The sequence below is a fragment of the Bradysia coprophila genome (assembly GCF_014529535.1).
Source record: "Bradysia coprophila strain Holo2 chromosome X unlocalized genomic scaffold, BU_Bcop_v1 contig_39, whole genome shotgun sequence".
Lineage (NCBI taxonomy): Eukaryota > Metazoa > Arthropoda > Insecta > Diptera > Sciaridae > Bradysia > Bradysia coprophila.
This window is the reverse complement of record NW_023503329.1, coordinates 2,190,509-2,207,905: the sequence shown is the minus strand read 5'-3', so window position 1 is coordinate 2,207,905 and position 17,397 is coordinate 2,190,509. Positions and strand designations below refer to the sequence as shown.

The window sequence follows — 17,397 nt, the reverse complement described above, 5'->3', positions numbered from 1 at the left end:
AAGATCGATTTTTGAAAATTTCGTCGTTGTCGGTCTTCGTCAGATTTATCGATTTTCAACGGTCAAGTGCAGTGGACATAAAAAGTTGAGTTCATATGTTAATCTAATCTCTACACTTCACAGATTATTTTACAAAAAAAATAAAGCCTAAAATAGTACATCTCATACCTAGGACTTAAAAGTCTTTTTTAGCGTGTGACCGTTAAAAATCGATATATGTGACGAAGACCGAAAACGACGAAATTTTCAAAAATCGAACTGACGGCATCACAGTGTTACAAAACGTTACTGCCACATTCATAAATCTATTTTTGACATCAATACGTCACTTTGCGACCCCTTTTTGTACCGAATTACCCTACAGTAACAGTAGACTTTCGAAAAACCAAGAAAAAATTTTGTTGGTTTTTTGGGTTTTGGAGCCCATTTTCCCCGTGAGGGGTTTGTAAATTTTCCTTGTTAAATATAAAAATCTTAAGGACGTTGCAACTTGCATTGAGACACCTCAAGCACACTTCTTATGGTATTTTCTATGTTCCTCTGCCTCTCGCCTTCACTTACTACTGCAGAAATGTTAAAGACAACGATTTTATTTCATGAGGCTTTTTTGAATTTTTTTGGTTATTGATGAAAATGTGGAATAAGAGATCTGTTTTACAGCGAGTGGTGAGCAGGTAGGTTCGGGAACATAGAAAATACAATAAGGAGTATGCTTGAGGTGTCTCAATGCAAGTTGCAACGTCCTTAGGATTTTTATATTTAACATGGAAAATTTACATACCCCTCACGGGGAAAATGGGCTCCAAAACCCAAAAAACCAACAAAATTTTTTCTTGGTTTTTCGAAAGTCTACTGTTACTGTAGGGTAATTCCGGACATAAAGGGGTCGCAAAGTGACGTACTGATGTCAAAAATAGATTTATGAATGTGACAGTAACGTTTTGTAACACTGTGGCGCGGCAGCACAAAATCAAAGTTTGAATTTTTTGTTCGTCTATGAAATGATCAGACGGACCAGATGAGTGGATTTCCGGCTGAGCCTTAAAAGAATTAAGACATTCTGTAAAAACCGCTATACGCAATTAAATAATTAAATAATTATTTACTTGAATCAGAGATTTATTTATACTTTAAGGGTTGGGCAGTTTTCTATTTTTGCATCATCAAAAGTCACTTTAAAAAAAAAATATCAATTGCTCCTCTCTCAAATTCAGAAACTGAGAACCAGTTAAGGAACATGATTAAAATAAAGTCTGTGACTACAAGTTTATTCACCCAAGTTTTGTTTTACATATTAGATTTGGCCCCTTCAGAGCGAAAACATGGGCCCTGACAAGATGTGGCTACACCGAAAAAAATCCCTATTTTAGTCCCTGCCTGTTTGTCCAATATATATATTTGTTCAGAATATCTTTCTCAACTATTCAACCTTTCCAGCCGATGGACAAAATACTTCTGACTTTCTATGTTCATTGCAATCGACCGTTCGGTACGATTGATATTCCACAATTTTTCTATTTTGCGTTATCAGCAAATTGATGCGAGTGCAATTGCACTTCACATCCGTCCAACCTCGATTCCGATTTCGTGGACGTTTCATACATTTCCCACGACATACGATTCCGAATATTTCAGCGTCGCGGGATGTCGCTGATCTAGCAACTTGCGGAACGTATTTTCAGCCATTCGGCATGAGGGGTACCACACAGAGAATCCTTTATTTACTTACTCACACACATATACTACCCACCTCAACATTTCGTTCAAATCACATCGCATTCCGACTACTCTGATTATTTGATCGATGTAGAAGTGACTAACGAACCACTACCGACACCAATTGCATCGCGTTATGTGATTTGTTGGCGTAGTGGTCAGCATGTTTGGCTGATATGCTGCTGGTCCCGTGTTCGCTTCCGCCGTTCGGCGATTTTTTTTTTTCAAATATGTAGATGGAAAGTAAATTTACCCTAGGTGGGTTATGTGTGAATTATCCAATCGTATAGGCTGTGGTTATGTATATGTTTGTGCTTATATGCAGAAACGCGTAATGTATGAAATATCAGCTTGCAGGAGATAATAGTACATTACTGTCTCGTTGAGACATGTGGGAAGGCTGTAATTTGAGTCATTGCCTGGCCACAAGACAACAAAAATCATTAACAACGATGAAATTGCAATGTTTGTCTCTCAAAATTCACTTAAGGAAGCAACGTTTGGAAAGGAAATTTTGATTTATTCGTAGTTGTCCTCGTCCCCGAGTGTTATGTATGTATCCTCATATCAGTCCGTTGCCAAATTGTAAATGCTAAAAAAACTGTGAATTTGTTTCCTTCTTTTTATTTTACTTTCTAATATGAATTTCCTTTTGTGTTGTTCATAGTAATTCAGACACTAAATCATACAGAAGAGAAACGCAAGTACAATCCGGTTGAATGAGAATATGCATTTCCTTTTAGCGATACTGTATTTTTGTCCATCTAATTTATTCTTTTGAATCTACAAAATTAGTGCTCCTCAGCCAAAGTTCTTTTTAGAAACAATAGTTATTTACGTACCTGTTTTGGACGATTGATGAATGAAAATTCACTTTTACGTATGACTATTGAGTTCGGCTTCGCCTCGGATCAACAATTAGCTAAAAGGTAGAGTGTCCGTGTTTATTTTGCTGATCCGACGCCAAGTCGAGATCAACAAACTCACCAAACCGAGACCTTTCGTTTTTATGCCGACTTATGTAATGGATCATTGAAAGTACGGTTTTCGGCGTAGAATGTAGAATGTAGATGACCATAACCTATTGGTCAGTAGAGCGAAAAAAGTTGTTCATGTATGGGCAAATCTACCTTCCTATTGTTAGTTTCAATTTTTACCATACGGTGAAAATTTTTTTGAATCGGACACTCCATTTTTGTTTCCGGACGTTTATGGTGCTATCGATAGGGAATTTGAAGGTGATCATTTCATAGAAGAAGAATTTTTTTAAAACGACCTCTCCGGCTCGGGGCGACTCTAAGAAATTTTGAAAATTTCAAAATCATGACCTTTTCAGAAAATTTTACCCCGGAATGAAACGACCCGGTCGGTTTTGATTTAATGGTAGTTTGTAGAGAATTGACAGACGATTCTAATAAAAGCATCGTCGGGTCGAAAGTGTGTAGCTGTGAGTCGGGGTGAGGCATCAAAGTCCAATTTTATGGTTTTGTCAATGAGCACCCCAACCGATTTTTAATTTTATTGGCTTAAAATGAAGGCTAGCACATCCCATTTAACATATCAAAAAATTGGGAGGGGGTTTTTCAATTTTTTCAACAAATCTTAAAAAACTTTCTGATGGGTGCCCACATTCCTGAGATTTTTTAATGGAAATGTATGGGAAGTTCTCCTAAAAATGAAATTAATTGCTATATACTGGTTGTCTCTGGTCTACCGAACCATTATATGCACTAACAAGAAATTTAACATTTTTACTTTGTAAATGTGGACAACTTTCACTGATTTTTTCACCATCGGGAAGCTTTCTGGTCATGTCTAGCTCATCCACTGTTGGGTATAGCTTCATTTGCTACTATATCGCATAGCCTGAGACCTCACCTTTCCAAAAATACCAAACTTGCCCTATTCGCAATCTGGCTTGTATTCTTTACGATGTCAGATATGTGGGTAAGTCGACCTACTCGAAAGATTATTGAAACAGTTTTCAATTTCCAATTTTAACCGAAATAAAGTTACAAATTATGTCAAATAAGGTGTTTATGGACTCATTTAATGAAGTCTACATGCAAGGTGATGCATTCTGATATTTCTTGACAAAGTTCAGGTCCATAGACATACAGATCATAGAGTACTTTTGGTCACCGAATGACTACTGAAAGTTTTAGGAAATATCAGAATGTATCACCGTGCATGAAAACTTCATTAAATGAGTCCACAAACACCTTATTTGACAAAATTTGTTACTTTATATCGGTTAAAATTGGAAATAAAAAACTGCCTTAAAAATCTTTCGAGTAGGTCGACTTACCCACATATTTGACATCGTAAAGAATACAAGCCAGATTGCGAATAGGGCAAGTTTGGTATTTTTGGAAAGGTGAGGTCTCAGGCTATGCGATATAGTAGCAAATGAAGCTATACCCAGCAGTGGATGAGCTAGACATGACCAGAAAGCTTCCCGATGGTGAGAAAATCAGTCAAAGTTGTCCACATTCCCAAAGTAAAAATGTTAAATTTCTTGTTAGTGCATATAATTGTTCGGTAGACCAGAGACAACCAGTATATAGCAATTAATTTCATTTTTAGGAGAACTTCCCATACATTTCCATTAAAAAATCTCAGGAATGTGGGCACCCATCAGAAAGTTTTTTAAGATTTGTTGAAAAAATTGAAAAACCCCCTCCCAATTTTTTGATATGTTAAATGGGATGTGCTAGCCTTCATTTTAAGCCAATAAAATGAAAAATCGGTTGGGGTGCTCATTGACAAAACCATAAAATTGGACTTTGATGCCTCACCCTGACTCACAGCTACACACTTTCGACCCGACGATGCTTTTATTAGAATCGTCTGTCAATTCTCTACAAACCACCATTAGATCAAAACCGACCGGGTCGTTTCATTCCGGGGTAAAATTTTCTGAAAAGGTCATGATTTTGAAATTTTCAAAATTTCTTAGAGTCGCCCCGAGCCGGAGAGGTCGTTTTAAAAAAATTCTTCTTCTATGAAATGATCACCTTGAAATTCCCTATCGATAGCACCATAAACGTCGGGAAACAAAAATGGAGTGTCCGATTCAAAAAAATTTTCACCTATACGTAAAGTTTAAAGACTCCTATAAACAGTGTCTCATTCAGTGGCGCTTCTTCATAGAGACCAATTGGACCATGGTCCAGGGCGCTGGGAAATCAGGGCGCTGGAAAATATTTTTTAAGTTTGGTTATTACTATGCAATAATCGATTTTTTACCGGCTGCGCCATAATTGTTAGCAGTCTTTTTTGTCGCATTTAAAATAAATCACTATGCAATAATGCCTATTTTGAATTATAGCGCTATAACGATATAGTTCTCAACTTCAGCACTGTCATATTGGCTGCAGTGCATGTCAAAAAAATCTAGCTTGAAGTGCTCGAGGTCAACAAATAAAACGTTGTTTTCTTCATTTAAAAGAAAAATCTGAATTTTGTTTTTGAATATGCCAGAACCTATAAATAAGAAGTCTGGATTTGAATTCAGACGAGAAAAAGATCGCAGAGACAAGGCGCATGAAGAAGCCGTACAAAAAACTGCGAAAATCAACACTTTTTTTTAAAAAAATACCGACGACCGATGAGAACTTCAACAACATCGACGTACCTGAAACCGAACAACGCAACAATTTGTTGCACTCCAACCATAGCATAAATGGTAACGAAATTGAAAGCCAATGCAACAATTTGCAACCGGACATTAACCATTCTCACAACGGAATCGACAACGGAATCGACTCTCAGTCCGATAGTTTGATAAATTCGGACCCGACAGTAAATATGGTTATTGTTGATAGAGTACCTACGTCCAATAGAAACGGTAAGGATGAGGACTGAAGATACTATCTTTTGAAACAATAAACTAATTTCTGGATTATGTTCGTTCTCAAGGTGCTGATTTCTCCTCCACAATTTGTGACGATCCTTCCAAATGGGATGACACTGATAACAATTTTATCATCCGCCTATTAAATCATCAAAGATCGCGAGACCTGCGTAAATTGGACTATACAAAGTCAAGAAGATACTTCGTTGGTGATCATTACCGATTGTGTTCCTATAAATTTTTCAAAAACAACAAGTCAACGGAGAATTTGTCGAAAGAGAATGGATCTTCTACTCGGAGACATTGGGCAAGATGTTTTGCGTCTGTTGTCAACTGTTCGATGAAAAACGGAACGGACTGTTTGTTGGAAAGGGCTTTGATGACTGGAAACATATAAATTTGATAGAAACACATGAAACATCAACATCACATTACGCAGCTGCAAGAATATTTGCAAAACGATCCTCGGGGGTAGCTGATGTCTGTTCCCGGCTGACTAAAGAAATAAACAATGAAGCCAGCTACTGGACAAAAATTTTGGAACGAGTGGTTAGCGTCATACAGTTTCTAGCATCTCGTGGTCTTCCTTTTCGGGGCAAAATTAATCACATTGGCGACCGACGCAACGGAAATTATTTTGGACTGTTGGAGCTTATTTCCAAATACGACAATTTGCTTGAAACACACATCAAGAGACATGCAAACAAAGGCAGAGGTCACGTTTCGCATTTGTCGCACACGATCGCAAACCAATTTATTCATGTCTTAGCGGACGAAGTGCGCACCGCAATTATTAACTCAATTCAAGCCAGCAAATACTTTTCCATTGTCGTGGATTCGACTCCAGATGTTAGTCATGTCGACCAACTGACTATCGTTTATAGATATGTTGATCAGACAGGGCGTGCGATGGAACGATTTTTTGAATTTGTACCAAACACCGGTCATAAAGGAAAAGAAATGGAAACGGAAGTGGTCGCTGCCATCAAAGTGAATAAAATTGACATCATGGATTGCAGAGGACAGGCCTACGACAACGCCAGTAATATGTCCGGAAAATTTAAAGGACTCCAAGCGAGAATTAAGCAAATCAATCCATCAGCTGTGTATGTTTCATGCGAAGCTCATACTTTAAACTTGACAGTGTGTCACGCTGCCGAATCATCGGAGATGGTCGTTCACTTCTTTCTGTTCGTGCAGAACATATACGTATTTTTCTCGTCTTCGACACATCGTTGGAAAATTTTGGTCCACAACTTGGAGAATGATCTGCGTGAAAGGAATATAAAAAACGAACGAATACTTGTACCTAAGCGGCTGAGTGACACACGCTGGTCTGCCAGAGCAGATTCCTGCCGAGCTATCAAGGCGGAATCGATAATTTTGCGTATTGGAGCTACGCGTACTTAATTTTCTCGTAACAGTTTATGAAATAATTCTGTTTTTTGTTGTAAATCTTTGAAGTTTTTGAATAATTAGTTAAGAGAAGCTGTGTATAAAAGCATAAAACATTTTGGAAACAGCATTTACAAATAAATTGAGTTCTATGAATATTTAGTTTAAACTTCAGAAAGGCGCTGAGCTGTATTGGTCCAGGGCGCGAAATTGTCTAGAAGCGCCTCTGGTCTCATTCGCAATACTTATAGCTTAACGCAAGAAATGCGAGACGAAATCCTCAAGAATTTAAAGTTTGCTGATTGAATGCAATAAAATTGCTGCGCCGAAAGTATAAATCTGTTGCACCGAACACTAATAAATTTGGAGCAAAAAAAAACAAATAGAAGTTCACGATGAAAAATTTATTTGGCGCGTTGAATCTATTTTCTGCGTATTGTCATTTTGTAAGAACCTGTATCATGTATCAATATTCATAGTAGTCCATGCAAGTCAAAACCACACACCAAAGCAAGTTCTAAACTTTGCGAATAGAATCAAAAAGGACATCTTCTCAGTTATGTACAGCAGTCCCATGGGGGGCTTACGTTTGTTCTTCATTCCCTTTTGTCCTATCATATCCTATCCTAACATATGGGATATCACGAGTGTCCCATGGACAAGAAATGGCAAATTCTTGTTATTCTTTTTAAAACATCTCTGATTGTGGCATACATAGAGCTGGCAATTCATGTCATTCATAAAGTTTCGTTTAGTAGATAATTGCACAAGATTAAATTCCTGAATTCTTAATCTAAATATCCGATGCCGAGTTTCTTCATCATAATTAAGATGTTTATCATGTTGCTATACGGTTTAAACGGGTATACATTCAGCTAATTGTCCATTTGACCTCGAGTTATTTGTGACATGAATCTGATAGTTGAGCACATTTTACAAAAATTTACGTATGACCACTTTGTGACGACAATCCTTTGAATATGGAAATCATGTCTATGCACCATTCATCTATTCCTCGAATAAAAAAGTGCACATAATCATATTTAAAGCTGCATGTTATACATAAATATGGGGTGGTTAAATGCCAACTACATTTATATTTTGATCACTTTTTCAGGACTTGGTTGAAATTTTCACAGCGAAATTGTAAAAGCTTTCGTCTCCGAGTTGTTCAATGAACTAACTATGATCGCTGAGAATAAATATTTACTTTTGTTAGCATCCATTTTGCATCATTGCACTATATAGCATTCATGTGATTAAGCAGAGAATTCGCATTTTTGCTTCCCCGTCTTTCCTCGAACCGTTGTGAAAAAATACTTGAATTTAATTCCACACATAACGACGACACAAAATGCGGATGGCAACGCGGAAATTTGAAAATAAATATAAAGAGGAGATTTATATTTTCTCATTATAAAATGTAATCCTATTAAAGCAATACGATGGCAGGCTCTTACGACATTTTCACTATACATATCTCTCTCGCACACTCTTTTGCTGGTACTTTTTTTTTGACATTTTTTCATATTAATTAAATCCACAAATTTTTGCCAAAAATGAGGCAAAATGGATAATGAACAGACATTCTGGGGTCGCATAACACAACAATGTTAAGATTTGGAAAAATTTAGAAAAATGTATTGAAGGTATGACAATTGTAAAGAAATGTCCACTCGTAAAACAAAGAGCTACTTTAGCAATGACAGGGCAACATTTACGATTGATGAAATTAATAAGATCTCATTATAATGTTTTGTTTAATTTAGTAGATTACATTAGATGCTGCGAAAGTTATTCATTACATAAGGTAGCAATTTTGTAATAAAAGCAGAGGCCGACTCACAGGTGTTTTTTTAGCGACAAGTGCATAGTTTCTATATACGAACCGAAGGCATATACAACTTTTCTTATCGAAACAGTTACTGAAGTCTCAAAAACACATGAGTGAGTTTGCGAGTGTCAGATGGTGGTTTTCGAATCGATGGATTACGTAGAAGCATCAAATCTCCAATGTATTCTAGTTTATTGTTGATTATCACAATGGAATTCATGTAAAATTATTAACCGAAAATAATATTTATGGAACATTATCATGTAAAATTATAGCTTGACCTTCTTACATTCTTAATCAGTGTGTGCTAAATTAAAAAAAATGTGGATAACCAAAACAGATAAACCGGACTACCATTGCCGATTTATCTCGCCTAATGTCAAAAATCTCGCGAGGTGTTGATCTCGCATTTCTTGTTCGACATCCACCTTCTATCAGTATATAATTTCCTTGCATGCAATGGTCAACTTTCGCATGGGGTACTCAATAAAATATTTTCTGATCCATGTCTGATTAGCATTTCTTGACGACAGTTAGGAGTCTGTTTCTCTCTTGGTTTTACAGTGAGAAAATAGAAATCTTCACCGAACTGGCACATCTATTTTTCAAAAGCTTTTTAACCAATTGATGTTTTCGATTCGTGGAGACAAATAGTTAATTACACGTAACGCATATGAAAGACATTGTGTTCATTTCTGGAAGAAAATAGGAATGCCCAACTCGAACGATTCGCAACCCTTGCTCCGCTCTGGCTGTAAAGCCTTACTCTTGTTGGAACTTCCTATTATGTTTACCTAGGTAAGCAAATAACTGTTACAGATTACATGAAGAGATGGCTGCTACTTTTTCTAGTTGCAATGAATAGAACTAAAACAAATCCGCAATACTTCTTAAATGTGCAAAAATGTAAGGATTTCTCTCCAATGTTCAAACAATTTTTCTTTAATGTAAGATTTCCTAACTGCAGTCATTTCTCATACTTTTCACAACTTCTTCCATATAATTTTAGTGTGATTACTTTAATAAATCAAGAACCCGAATGCCTTTATTGGAGTTCCTCCATAATGGACTCAAAATTTCTGTTAAACTAAAGTTTGAATTGGCTGGTTACACGATACACCTTCACCGACGTAAATGTATACCTTTCCCATCCAGGGCAAATATTTGTTTGTTTGTTTGTTTTTTCATCATTCAAAAACAAATAATTTCGTTACGTGATACCTCGACATCTCTACACAAACGAAACTTGTAAAAGTTTTCTCCCCGTCTATGTGTATCAGCCAGGCGATAAGAATAAATTCGTTCCAATAAGTTTTTGTGTTCGGCATTGATAAACGAATTATTGTTCTCCGTGGATCAGTTTTATCGGGCATAAGTGTTGATGTCTTGTACAGCATTGAAATTAATTGCTTTCAAAAATAAATTGTGCAGGAGAATTGGAAGGTACACGTTTCGATTTGTGTGTTGGTTATTGCCAAATAATAAAAAAAAGCCAAATCATCCAGGCAGAAGCTTTGCTTTCGAATCCACATGAAGAAAGAAATGATTCGTATCGTACGAATTCACAAGAATCAAAGAAATTCGAAGGTTTTTTTTTCACCTATTCTGTGAGATAAGATCGATCGGCAGCAAAACTGACTATTTTTTAAACATTTGCGAATAAGTCTTACAGTTAATGTTTACGTGCAATCTTAAAGGAAAGTGGAATGCTTAGGCTCTGAACAAATAAAGGTGTATATTCGTTACAATGTCGTTTTTTATCGTCCGCACGATTGAACGATTAAGACAGTTAAGGGAAATTTATAGCGCAGCTCTTTTACATTTTAACCGAAATTACAAAAGACAAGAAATTTTATTGTTTATTTAATTAAATTAGCTGGGAATTGTTATTGGAATGTGTCGTTTTAAATTAACTCGTGTAATATCCCAAGGGAGACATGTTAATTGAAAACGAATAGCTTTATGGTAAAAGCTTTATTGTGTTCTTATGTGAAAATGAGAAGAGGGTTTTCATATGTGGTATTGCGTTTGCCAATATTCTAAATTAGCTGTGGGATGGAATGTATGCTGTAATACAAATTGAAAAGATGACATTTTCCTGTAGTGGAGTACCACACGGAACTCAGAATTGCTTCTTCGTTACCGTGCATATAATTTAGTTTATTTATTCAAACAATGCATTGCGGTTGTGTCAATGAAACACAAGCTAGATATGTCCCATAAATGCGATATACGTGTGAATGTATATTCAGAAATGCAATTTTGCAAATTTTATTTGTCTTTTGCTCATTCGAAGCAGTTAAATGGGTTAAATAAATTCATCAAAACACATTTGTTCGGTTGTTTGGTTGCAATTTCAAAACAAAGGTAATCAATTTCCATTATGCTCAAAAACACTTGCCGTTCTACCACAGCCAGCAAAGTTTTGAATTTTTATTGGTAATTTAGAATAGATCCAATGTAAATCAACTGATGTAAACACTTGTGAAAGACTTATTCAGGTTGAATCTTCCGAATGGCTTATTTACACTAACGCTTTACTCTCACATAAACCACTGGAAAGTAAAAGCATTCAAGAACGGTTGGGAGAATACACAAGTAGCGAGGCAAGCAAGAAACTGTATAACCATCTGCCCAAGATTCGCAAACTACTTCCTCTCCCTCAACAGGAAAAGTCTAAAAAGATTAACGGATGTCCTAACAGGTCACTGTTCACTAAACTATCACCTTAAACTGCTAGGCTTCAAAGACTCACCAGATTGCGATAGGTGCGGAGACAATGAAACTGCAGAACACTTCCTCTGCGTGTGTCCAGCCTTCATAATGAATCGCAAAAAAGTTCTGGGCAATTTTACCATTCAATATAGCTCCATACGTAGCATACACCCAAAATACGTCCTTGGCTACATGAACAGTACTAAGAGATATTAACAAATCCTGTGGGTTGCACAACAGGCCCATTAGAGGCCTAGGTGCAGAGACTCTCGAGTCTCACCCACTTTATCCTAATCCTACACTAACGCAGAAAGTTTGAAATCCTAAGTTTTCAGTTCTTTTTCGATCTGTCCACTATTTTAATGTGAAGCGGGCAGAAGATTCTGATAGAACTATTCGCTACACCATTTTGTAGTGTAAACATAATACATTTTAACAGTGTCTCAAGGTAAAACCCGAATTCAGATGTCACCGTCTTTTCATCGACTGAGAGGTGTCAAAACCTGTTCTTGAATTCAAGCAACTATGAAAATTTTGCGCAAGGTCGATTCTGACGTCAAAATTAACTATAATTTACATTTTTCATTCATCAATTGAGCCTGACCTGACAATTCCTGAACCTGATTTAACCAAATTTGACCTGACTCGAATTGACCTGGAAACGTGGTAGTCTTATATAGGTTACCTGGAAATGTGTATGAAAATTTCTGGTTACCTGAAAACTGACAGGTCAGAACAGGTTCATTTTCTAAAATTACCTGACCTGATCTTTCAGGCCAAAGTAGTTTTTGACGAAAGTATAAAAACACTGAAGGTAATGCAGATCCAGAGTTACACACGGATCCAAACTTTCAGGTGAACTTTAGCTCCGTCATGTTGCACACGTAATGAATTCGTTTGCGTCAAGTTGCATATAGTGGTGAATTTAAAACGATTTAGCGGCGTTATGTTGCACACATATAACATTCGTTTGTGTCAAGTTGTATTTAGTGGTGAATCAGAAGGATTTTGCCAAAGTATATAAACACTGAAGGCAATGCAGACCCTCAGCGGATCAGAGAAATTACGGATCCAAACTTTCAGGTGAATTCATTTTCGTATGTTGTCGAACTTAGACTTGTGCAACATGACGGCGCAAAATCCTTCTGATTCACCACTAAATACAACTTGACACAAACGAATGTTATATGTCATTTCAATCGTTTTAAATTCACCACTCTATGTATCTTGACGCAAACGAATTCATTACGTGTGCAACATGACGGAGGTAAAGTTCACCTGAAAGTTTGGATCCGTGTGTAACTCTGGATTTGTATTACCTTCAGTGTTTATATACTTTGGATTTTGCGACGTCATGTTGCACAAGTCTAAGTTCGACAACATACGAAAATGAATTCACCTGAAAGTTTGGATCCGTAATTTCTCTGATCAGCTGAGGATCTGCATTACCTTCAGTGTTTATATACTTTGTTTTTGACGGCGGACATAGTCCTCTAGCCTGAACACTGGAAATGTGAGACAGGGCACATCATTGGTATATTTATTTACCAAATTTACTGAAATTTACCAAAAGTTACCGAAGTATACTGAATTTACTGAGTGTATTTCTTCACTTACAATACAGCGTATCCTAAACAGAATTATATCAAACTTTCAAACTCGAATGTCACATCAACATGTTTTTAGTAACTTTAACGAAATCAAATTAAGCCTTAAATAAAGCTCCCTTATTAGACCCAGTGCCATCTAGCAATTCAACTGAAATGAAAAAAAAACGCAATTTCGCAAAAACAGCGAAATGGTGGGAATTAGCAATTCTAAAGGAAACTGACGAGTATGAGAAGAAGCGAGCGTCAAAACAAAATTCAACTGTGGGTGGAAAACGCACATGTTGATTTTTTTTAACTGTAGCCTCGCCACTAAAGTTTTGTTTAATGCGGGGTGTTGACAAGAAGAGATACGCATCTGTGTCATTCTTTATATCATTGAACAGCACTGAGCTACTACTGCTATTATGATATATAATATGGACCGACCATCATTGTTGTGAATTCGCTGTTGCGGCTGCTAATATCCACAGAAGATAAATATTTTTCACTTCACACCATCAGATACTGAAAAAAATGCTTAAAAGATCTTATCCAATTTCTGTCCAGAAAGACTACGTAAGAGATAGCCCAATGTTCCAATCCTGTTTCCCGTTTCCCCGCTCAACTGCAATACTCAAAGATTATGCACACATTATCTGACGCAAATAAGAAAAACCTTATCACAATGCACCACTTCCCCTTTCCACGTATACGGATGTCGATTGCGCAAATATATTCAGCGCATATGACCAATACAAAACTGAAATTGAGCAACGTATACGTATACACCTTTTTGTGGCGCGGCGTGTGTTTTCCTCTGATGATTTGGTAGCTTACAGCCAATATAGTGTACACACAAGAAAACTTAAAAAAGCATCCTGTTCCCCAATTGCCGAAAAGTGGCATTTGTGTACATGGTGTAGAAGCGAAGGAGTGTTGGGTCCTTTCTGCAAAGAAAATCTCGATTAGTTGCGTGACGGCAGTGGTATTTATAATAGCGAAAAAACTTTTTCTTGGACGTTTTGATTTTCGTCGTGATTAAAATTTGGAACGATTTCAAACAGCACCAAGAAAAGTTTTGATTTATTATATTTGTCGGTTTAACAAAACGGATAATTTTTAGATGTTCATTGATTTCGTTGAGTGTACAATTTTTGTTTAGTGGTAAAAGAGCAGAAAAGTGGAAAGTGAATTTTAAATAGTCCTCACAATTCTGCGACAGTGATATAAATAAATTTTGTGTTAGTAATTAGCTAGCGAACACGGAATACAATTTATCATTTAGGGTGGGTTGAAATATGCGATGATTTAATTATCAAAACGCCTGCATGTAGATTTTGGACAATGATTCATGAAGAAGTACTTTTCGCGAGACTTTCCGTATTCAATAGATCAGTTTTTTCGTAAATTATATCCGAGCTTATAACACTTACTAGCTTGAATCAAAATTACGTTCTTGGCATTTTGTCTGTACCGAACAAATTCAGTGGTAGATCTGTCGGTTTGAAAAAGTTTCACTTCCACAGAAAATATCCACGATTTCCATACGTCTGGCAAAATACAATTTGACACAAGAAATTCAATTCATCTCGGAATAATTGAAGATAAAGTGAAGCAGCAAAAGAGGATCTGGTGTAATTTATCTACAATCAGGCGGATTAATGTAGATCCGATTCGAAAACGCCAAAATGATGTTTTGATATATTTGGTTTGTGTTGGAATTAAGTAGCGTGCGATGTTTTCTGTACGCTGTATATTTGTGTTTGTTATTCTTACGAATAAACTAAATAAATATAAGCGAATAGAAAGAAGCTGGTGCAGTGCCACATTAAGAAGCGATTTTTGTAGAAAGCTGTCAGTGAAAATACAATACTACAAAACATCGTAGTCAAATCATGTATTCTTCTTTTGAAGCATAACCATCTAGCTGAATTTGTAGTCTACATTTTATTATATTTTTACAAATTTCACCACAAATGTTTTATCTTTCGGTAGAGTTGATTGTGTCCCTTTGACCAGCTTTAAGAAAATAGAGTAGTTTACTGAAATTTACATAAACTATTAATTTTTCTGAGAGCTCGTCAAACTGACACAACCAATTTTATTTTTTATTGAAAGCTAAATCATTTCTGCTGGAGTTAAAGATCGTACATTTTGGAAAAAAGATTATTGAAAATATAATGTAGACGATATGTTCACCTCAGTGGACATGCCCAAGGGACATGCCTTTTAAGTGACTTGCGATGTTTTCTCTACGTGTACTCTTTGCGAAAGTGTTTGCCATTCTTACAATAGAAATGGATAAGGATGAACTAAATGAGTTGAACAAAAATAAATGAATAGTTTATAGTTTGTACATTAAGAGGAATCTACACATGGCTGAATTGTTGCCTACATTTGGGGGCAAAATTATTATAATTTCGATGATAATTTTGGACTCGCATCCTTATTGGAAAAAGTACGACCATCGTTTGGTGTTAAAATGTGTTAGTTTTCAGCAAAAATTTAAATGTTTGTAGTGATGCAACCTTGCTTTGAGAAAACTCAATATGTGTCAATTTGTGTGAAATATTGGGTTTTCTCGGACTGAGGTTACATCACCACAAACATTTAAATTTTTGCTGAAAACTAACATATTTCAACACTAAACGATGGTCGTACGTTTTCCAAAACGGATGCGAGTCCAAAATTATCATCGAAATAATAATAATTTTGCCCCCAAATGTATGCAACAATTTAGCCATGTGAAGATTACTCTTAAAAGCAATGGAACCTTTGCAAATTTGTAGCCTTCATTTTGGCGGAAAAGTTTCTTGTTTTTGATGATTTTTCTGAATCAAAATCTTTTTCTTTTCTTTTTGAAAAAATGAAACCATTAAAGCACCCAAAAATAAGTTCTTTTAGAAGGAACAATTGGTTTGTGAGTCATAATTTAACCTACTTGAAGAAACCTGTGCAGATTACATAAATTTACACAATCTGCAAATGTTTCTCCGTGTGGGATAAGTTATCACCCACAAACTAATTATTCCTTCAAAAGTAACTCAACTTTACGTGCTTTACTTTTTCAAATAAAAAAAGATTCAGAAAAATCATCAAAAAACCAATGTAAATGTAAACTACAAATTTGAAAACGGTCCATTGCTCTAAAGAATATGCGATCGGCGCCGATTGCCAAATTTTTTTAAAATTACCATACAAAACTGACATAAGTTTCGGAAAAACATTGTATACAAAGAAATCATCGCAAACTGAACTGCTTCCAACGCCCAAATGAAGCCTACATTTGAACGATCTGCTTATGCATCCATCCACCCTAGTTATACCATGAGAATAAATGTACAAATTTAATTGCAGAAAAGGAAACATATCCAAAAATTACGAACGTTTATCATAAAAGCAGAAAATTATTTAATTTTCACAATAAATGATTGTGAGCACAAAGTAATTAATAATTTGTACCACACCAAAATGTATATAAAAAAAAGTTTAAACAACTAAACACGGTTTTAAACAACTGAAATACATTTAATTGTATACGCGCCCGAAGTGATAGTGAAATAGTTTTCATTCCGGTTGAATTATATTCAACAATCAACAACCTTAATGCGATAAATTATAAAGTTGATGGCAGAATGGTCGTTTTTGCTCCATATACGAAATAATATTTATTTTTGCAAAAAGTTCTCAACCTAATTTTAATAAAAGTTAGTGATGGTACTCACGATCGGTAAACAGAAAACAAAACTATGATACGAAAAAACAACAACAACCATCCTTCAAAATAACTTTAGCATAAATTTCCTGTGCTTGCTTTCACGTTAATAGAAAAACTTTTCTACACATTTTCAACATAAAAATAACAATAAAGAAAACAAACCAAACCAAACCGTATACAAACATTTCCCATAAAAATAATATAATTTCTTTCACCTAAAAAACACTCCCGACACATGCGATATTATGCCCTGCGTACGATGAGTGTACAACATTTCTCGACGAAAATTATTGTGCGCCTTTTTCAATCACTTCAATGTATGCAAATTAAATTCAATTTCGGTTGATTGAGTGCCATATAATAATATAGTGCGGTGGGCTTCCATTTCGAGGGGAACGAAGTAGCCGTAACGATTCTTAACGTCCTTTAAATATGAATACCGTTCAGAGTACGGGTCATGCTGGTGGCGGTGGTATGGGTAAAAAGGATTCGCAGATTGAGGTGAGTAGAGATTGGAATCAATCATTTATATGAAAATCGTTTAACCTTCAACGCCTAAAATAGCTACTGTTAC

At 35.9% G+C, this 17,397-nt stretch overlaps 1 protein-coding gene across 4 annotated transcripts in view; it reads left to right on the top strand.

Annotated features, from left to right (window-relative positions):
* LOC119069765 (inactive dipeptidyl peptidase 10-like) overlaps positions 1-17,397 on the top strand; it is a 63,891-nt gene that overhangs the window by 28,986 nt on the left and 17,508 nt on the right. The window contains exons 1-2 of one of the 4 annotated variants that reach the window (XM_037173902.1): positions 14,092-14,391; positions 16,463-17,324. The exons of the other annotated variants lie outside the window; for them this stretch is intronic. Coding sequence (XP_037029797.1) covers positions 17,256-17,324 — 69 coding nt within the window. The 5' untranslated portion in view covers positions 14,092-14,391; positions 16,463-17,255. Of the gene's footprint in view, positions 1-14,091; positions 14,392-16,462; positions 17,325-17,397 lie in introns of those variants that run through there. 4 annotated transcript variants of the gene reach the window in all.